This window comes from Sus scrofa, chromosome 1 (assembly GCF_000003025.6).
Source record: "Sus scrofa isolate TJ Tabasco breed Duroc chromosome 1, Sscrofa11.1, whole genome shotgun sequence".
Classification (NCBI taxonomy): Eukaryota; Metazoa; Chordata; class Mammalia; order Artiodactyla; family Suidae; genus Sus; species Sus scrofa.
In genome coordinates this window covers 263480464-263487773 of record NC_010443.5, presented here as the reverse complement: position 1 = coordinate 263487773, position 7310 = coordinate 263480464, and the positions used below count along the sequence as shown (strand labels likewise).

The following is a 7310-nucleotide window of genomic DNA, read 5'->3' as shown; positions in this document are numbered from 1 at the left end:
GAAATATTACCATGATATATACTCTTTTAAATAATTTTTAGGTGCACAGTATAGTGTTTTTGACTCTAGGCATTATGTTATAAAGCAGGTCTCTAGAACGAATTCATCTTGCATAACTGACAATTTTTTCCATTTAAATATCAACACTACAATTCCCCTTCCCCCTGGCCCTTGGAGATTGCCATTTATTCTGTGCTTCTATGAGTTTCTCCAAGTGAAATTATGCAGTATTTTTTTTTATTCCTTCCTTCTTTTTTCTTTCTTTTGTATTTCTTGTAGTCATTCTAATAATAAAACATAAGTTTATGTGTTGTGCACTTTATTTTGTACATGGTACATTAGTCTTGAAAATATTTCTTTTGGTGGTGTGTGTGTGTGTGTGTGTGTAAGAGAGACACAAGCACATAAACATTCTGACAGTAGAGCCATGGAAGGAACAGTGTCTTGTTTATTACGCTCTCCCTAATATCTATCATGGTGTGTCCACTCTGTAATAAAGAGAATGACCTGTTCTTTATTTCCACCGAAGGGTTTGATTGAAGTGATATACTTTCTCCACATGACTGTGTCAGTGTTCAGACAAATCATGTTTTGTTGCTCTCACCAGACTAGATGAGGCATCAGTGTGTGAGTACAGTGCAGTGAGATCTGTCTGTACACTAACACAGTCACTCTGAAAAAGCATGTGACCATGTAGTAACTGCTCTGCTCATTACTTCTAAATTCCAGGAATTTCCAATTTCTCTTCATTGCCAGAATAGAGAAAAGCAGCATGAGGAGGGAGAACCAGAGCCACGTGTCCGAGTTCCTCCTCCTGGGGCTCCCCATCTGGCCAGAGCAGCAGGGTGTGTTTTTTGCTCTGTTCCTGGGCATGTACCTGACCACAGTGCTGGGGAACCTGCTCATCATCCTGCTCATCAGGCTGGACCCTCGCCTCCACACCCCCATGTACTTCTTCCTCAGCCACCTGGCCCTCACGGATGTCTCCTTTTCATCAGTCACTGTCCCTAAGATGCTGATGATCATGCAGACTCAAGATCAATCTATTCCCTATGCAGAGTGTATAACACAGATATATTTTTTCATATTTTTTGCTTGCATTGATAACCTTCTCCTTGCAGTGATGGCCTATGACAGGTATGTGGCAATTTGTCACCCTCTACACTATGCCATTATCATGAAGGATGAGCTGTGCATATGTCTGTTGGCTGTATCCTGGCTCCTCTCCTGTGCCTATGCCCTGACCCACACCCTCCTCCTTGCTCAACTGTCCTTCTGTGCTGATAACATCATCCCCCACTTCTTCTGTGACCTTGCTATCCTGCTTAAGGTGGCCTGCTCAGATACCACTCTCAATGAGATGGTCACATTCACTGCTGGGGCTATGATTCTCATTTTTCCATTGAGTGGCATCCTGGTCTCTTATGGCCTCATTGGTGTCTCCATCCTGAGGGTCCCCTCTACTAAAGGGATCTGCAAAGCCTTGTCAACCTGTGGCTCCCACCTCTCTGTGGTGTCTCTGTTCTATGGGACAATTATGGCCCTGTACCTTTCCTCCTCATCAGGCCAGTCCCAGGACAAAGACATCATTGCTTCTGTGATGTACACAGTGGTCACCCCCATGCTGAACCCTTTCATCTACAGCCTGAGAAACAGAGACATGACATTGGCTCTGGGGAGTCTTTTCAGAAACAATAACCTTTTTGCCAAGTGAGAATCACATAAGCTTGTTCTTATGTTACTCACTGACCTTGCTAGAAAAGCATTCAAAAGTTGTGTGTTGGTCGCCCATGCCTCTAGCACTTTCCCAGCTGTCCTTTAAATGATTGTTATTGGATCCATCTCTTTCCCTTTAGTCACGTCTCTTATCCATTTATTCCTCTATAACCCTAAATATGACGTTACCCTCAATAAACATTCAACTGTGCTCTTCAAACCATCAAAGTCATTGTCTTATATAGAAGTGTTTCACTTTTTCTTTTTTATGTGTTATGTTATTATTACATTTGGCTTTTTATACTTTTTAAAGTATATATATATATTCATTATTATGGTCATCTATTGGCATTGGTTTTTCAATTTTTAATTTAATTATTAATTTGAAGTATAGTTGACTTACAATATTGTTATAGTTTCAGGTGTAGAGCAAAGTGATTCAGTTTTAATATATTATATAGTATATATGTATATTTTAAGTGTTTTCCCTTATATATTATTACAAAATATTGAGTATATCTCCATTTCTATACAATTGGTACATGTTAGTTATCTATTTTATTTTTAGCAGTGTGTATATTTTAACCCTAAGCCTCTAATTTGTTCCTCCCCCCTTCCCCCATTTGGTTCATTTTCTATATCTGTGGATCTATTTCTGTTCTGTGTATAATTTCATTTGTATCATTCTTTTTAGTTACCACATATAAGTAATATCTTATGATATATGTTTTTCTCTATCTGTCTGGTTTAATTCATTTAGTATGATCATGGCTAGCTCCATCCATGTTGTTACACATAGCATATTTCATTCTTTATAAGGCTGAGTTCTGTTCTATTAAATATATGTACCACATCTTCTTTATCTTTCATCTGCTGATGGACGTTTTGATTGTTTCCATGTCTTGGCTTCTTGCCTTCCAAAGCTACAAACATTCCTTAAGATTCTAATGTGGGCCCCCCAGCCTTCACTGATCTGGGAGGAAGACGATGGCAGCTGTGCCACAGGATTTGGCCCAGCTCCTGAATTTGAGTGGCTCTCATAAAAATCTGGTGGGCCAGTATCAGATCCTAGAAAAGCCATTCAGCTATCTTAGAAAGAACAACTAGACACTTTGAAAGCTTTTGTGGAAGCAAGGGTAAATGAGAATGTTAGCCTTGTGATCTCTTGCCAGTTGCTGACTGATTTCTGCATGCATTTCCCTAACATACCTAATAGCACAGCCAAAGAAATCTATCATTTCACCTTAGAAAAGATCCAGCCTAGAGTCATTTCATTTGAGGAGCAGGTTGCTTCCACAAGACAACATCTTGCATCCATATAGGAAAAAATTGGAGAAATGCAGCCCAAGTGTTGGTGGGAATTCTTTTGGAAACAGGACAAAAACAGTATAATGTAGGTTATAAACTGAAGCCTTACCTGAAGATTGCTAGGCTATATCTGGAGGATGATGATCCAATACAAGCAGTGGCTTACATAAATTGGACATAATTTCTTTGGAATGAATCAACCAGTGAGCAGTTACAGACACATTATAATTTATGCTATGCACATGTTCTTGATTATAGAAGAAAATCAATTGAAGCTGCATGAGGCACAATGAGCTCTCTTACAAGACAATGGTTCACAAACATGAAAGACTAGAGCCCTTAAAACATGCTCTACAATGTACCACCCTGGCATGAGCAGGACAGCAGTGTTCTTGGATGCTAGCTACTCTTTTTAAGGATGAAAGGTGCCAGCAACCTGCTGCTTATGGGATCTTAGAGAAAATGTACCTAGATAGGATCATTAGAGGAAATCACCTTCAAGAATTTGCTGCCATGATGATGCCTCACCAGAAAGCAACTACAGCGGATGGTTCCAGCTTCTTGGACAGAGCTGTCATGGAGCAAAATTTGTGTCTGCAAGCAAATTATATAATAATATTACTTTTGATGAACTTGTAACCCTTTTAGAGATTCTTGGAGTGAAGGTAGAAAAAATAGCATCACAAATGATAACAGAAAAATGTATGAATGAATTTATTGATCAGATTGATGGAAACATGAGAAGCCCTGCCAAAGTGGAACAAACAGATCCAGTCACTTTGTTTCCAAGTAAATAACCTTTTGCAGAAAATTAGATAGCACCAGAATGGACAGCACAAGCCATGGAGTCCCAAATGGCTCAGTGAATCCCTGCAGAACTTCTGCACAAAATACCTGTTTCCATGTTGCAGAAAATGATTTTGTTATCTCTCCAAAGCATTTGCATCATGACCTTACATATTTCAATCCCCTCCATGCTGGATTCTATTTAAAGAAGTCATATTAGAGCAGGAAGTACAAGCATTTAAAAAGATATAATTCCCATGTATTCAGTGTCTGTGGAGGTAACTTAGATATTTTGAGAGCATTTTTCTTTAAATGGAGTAAGTGATATATCTGTGGCTAAAATGTTTGGGATTTTTGATAATTCTGTAGTCATGTAAAACTTAAGTGCTTCGTGCCTCTCCAAATGTGGTTATTCTAATAAATAGAGAAGTGAGACAAAAATTTCTAATGTGTACTTTTAGTAAAGTCCTAAATGCTTATCTTTGCAATGCAGTCTCTAGTTAATAAAGTACTTTTGATGGTTTGCTATATTGTGATTCCTCTGTTGCACTTGTTTGTATCTTTGCACATTTAAATAATGTATAATTTTGTTTTCTAAGGGTTAAAATATGTGAAAGAATATTTGTTTGTGTAGTTCTTGTCATGGCTAGGTGTTTAAGGAGTTCCTGTCATGGCTCAGTGGTGAATCAATCTGTCTAGTGTCCATGACAATGTGGGTTCAATCCCTGGCCTCGCTCAATGGGTCAAGGATCAGGAATTGCCATGAGCTGTGGTGTGCATTGCAGACAGAGCTCATATCCCACAGATACATCTCCTATTCAACCCCTAGCCTGGGGACCTCCATATGCCATGGGTGAAGCCCTAAGAAGAAAAAAAGATAAAAAAAGAATATTTATTTGAGTCACTGGGAAGATTTAATTTGAAAATGCATTTAAAATATTTGGAACTATTGACATGGCTTGAAAGTCTGGATCAGACATTTTTGATAACAGGAGAGTTTAAGTGACTCTGAAAACAGGTAGGGTGCAGCAAACTACACCAAAAGCCCATGACATAGCTTCAATAACTCTTCATGTAAGGAGCTTCATATGATTTTTATGAGGAAAGGAATGACTGATAACTGTTACTTGGTGCCCTTTTCACACTTTCATCTTAGTAAATTACAGAGGTTTCAACCTGGTTTGATATAAAGTGGCAGCCTTGAGCACAGAGAATTCTCAGTCCTTGTTGACTCCTATGTACTCAATGTGGGACAAAGCAGTTGTTTAATAACTATTTATTGAATGAAGGGTAAAGTTCTGTTGGTTTCTTTGGGAAAAGACTTGGTTACTGTGAGTGTTTGATGTATTATTGGAGCCAGAATTGGAAACACTGATTCATTCACCAAGAATTAAGGGAAATAAAGGGAAAGGTAGCCAAAATAAAGACTTTCAAAAGACAGAGGACATGACTATAATCTTATGGCATGTTCATCAACATTTCCTATTTTACCCAATTCCCAGCTGAGGGAAGGACAGCAAGAGGAGGGAGAAACAGAGCAGTGTGTCTAAGTTCATCCTCCTGGGTCTCCCCATCTGGCTAGAGCAGCAGGGAATGTTCTTTGCCCTGTTCCTGGGCATGTACCTGACCACGGTGCTGGGGAACCTGCTCCTCATCCTGCTCATAAGGCTGGACCCTCATCTTCATACACCCATGTACTCCTTCCTCATCACTTGGCCCTCACAGATGTCTCCCTTTCATCTATCATGGTTCCAAAGATGCGGATGAAGATGCAGACTCAGCAACAATCCATCCCCTATGCAGGGTGCATTTCCCAGATGTATTTTTTTCATACTTTTTGGATATCTTGACAATTTCCTTCTCACAATGATGGATTTTGACAGGTATGTGGCCATTTGTCAGCCTGTCCACTACAGTACTGTCATGAGGCAGGAAATATGTGTCTCCTTAGAAGCTGGGTCCTGGTTTCTCTGTTACATCCACACCCTGTTGCACACTCTCCTCTTGGTCTAACTGCTCTTCTGTATGGGCAGTACCATCCCCTACTTCTTCTGTGACCTCACTGCCCTCCTGAAGTTGAGCTGCACAGACATTTCCCTCAATGAGCTGGTCATTTTTACTGTGGGAGGAACTTTTCATCCTGCATTTGTATAGAATCTTGGACTCATGTATTCATATAGGGACCGCAATTCTGAGTGTCTTTCCCACCAAGAGACTCTTTCACCTGTGGCTCCCATCTCTTTGTGGTGTCTTTATACTATGGGACACTTGCTAGTGTTTACTTTTTCTCCTCATCATGGGACTCCAATGACAAAGGCATAATTGCTTCCATCACGTATGCAGTAGTTACCCCCATGTTGAACCCCTTCATATATACCCTCAGGAACAGAGTCATAAAAGAGGCTTAGAGATATTTGTCAATAGGGCTAACTATTTTTTTTTGTCTTTTCTAGGGCCACACCCACAGCATATGCAGGCTCCCATGCTAGGGGTCTAATCGGAGCTGTAGTTGCTGGCATATGCCACAGCAACAGCAATGTGGGATCAGAGCCAAGTCTGTGACTTACACCGCAGCTCATGGCAATGACAGATCCTTAGCCAACTGAGCAAGGCCATGGATCAAACCCACAACCTCATGATTCCTAGTCAGATTCATTAATTACTGAACCAAGACAGGAATTCCTAGGACTAACTTCTTGAAGTGATAATCCCTAAACCCTCTTATTGGAGTCATGATCACAGTGATATTATTTCCTAAATTTATTGTATTGTTGGCAACTCTGTAATGTCAAATGAATATGCATTAAAATATCATATATTGTGTTAACATGTCAATAAGGTCCAGTTTGTTATTTGCATTGTTAATATTCCTTATCTTTAATTTTTTCTGCTTCTTTATCATCTCTCATAAAATATGTCAAAAACACATAAAAATATGCCATAATTATGATTGTAGTTTTGTCTTTTTCTCCTTTTAGATATGTCAGTTTTTGCTTATATATTTTTTATACTATGTTATTGAGAACACACCAATTTAGCATCATGTTCTGCTCCTTGTGGACTGATTCTTCTCTGTAAGTTGTGCTGAAATTGACTTGCATTGGCTTCAAGCTGATTGTGAACATCCCTTCAACTCCACAGTCAGTGACATCATGCTTGTGGATTAAAATCAGCCATGATGACCATAATTACACTGTGGAAATTGGCTAATGCTACAAAGTAATGCTCTCCTATGATAGGGAGCCTTTTCTTATTCATTGAACAGAACAACAGTGCATTTATAGTTGAAGGGAGATTTCTCTTTAGCCATGGCTCCTTCCCTCACCTCTCATTTACTTCCTCTGGTATTAGTTTAGTATCCCAGCTTTCTTTTAGTGAGTGTACATGTATTCATTTCCCAACACTTTAAACCTTCTAATGTCCTTATATATGGAAAGTGTTAGTGCTTAGCAGTGTAAAGTTGTGTTTTTTCTCTTTTTATGTAGGTTGACCATCATTGT

General features: G+C 39.3%; 1 protein-coding gene and 2 pseudogenes across 1 annotated transcript; all 3 read left to right on the top strand.

The window, feature by feature from the left end:
* LOC110257114 (olfactory receptor 1J4-like) lies at positions 725 to 1931 on the top strand. The gene has a single exon (XM_021075893.1). It carries the CDS (start codon positions 773 to 775, stop codon positions 1712 to 1714), a length of 942 nt encoding a protein of 313 aa, XP_020931552.1. The 5' UTR covers positions 725 to 772; the 3' UTR covers positions 1715 to 1931.
* Positions 2473 to 4328, top strand: LOC110257113 (annotated as a pseudogene).
* On the top strand, positions 4068 to 6244 carry LOC110259701 (annotated as a pseudogene).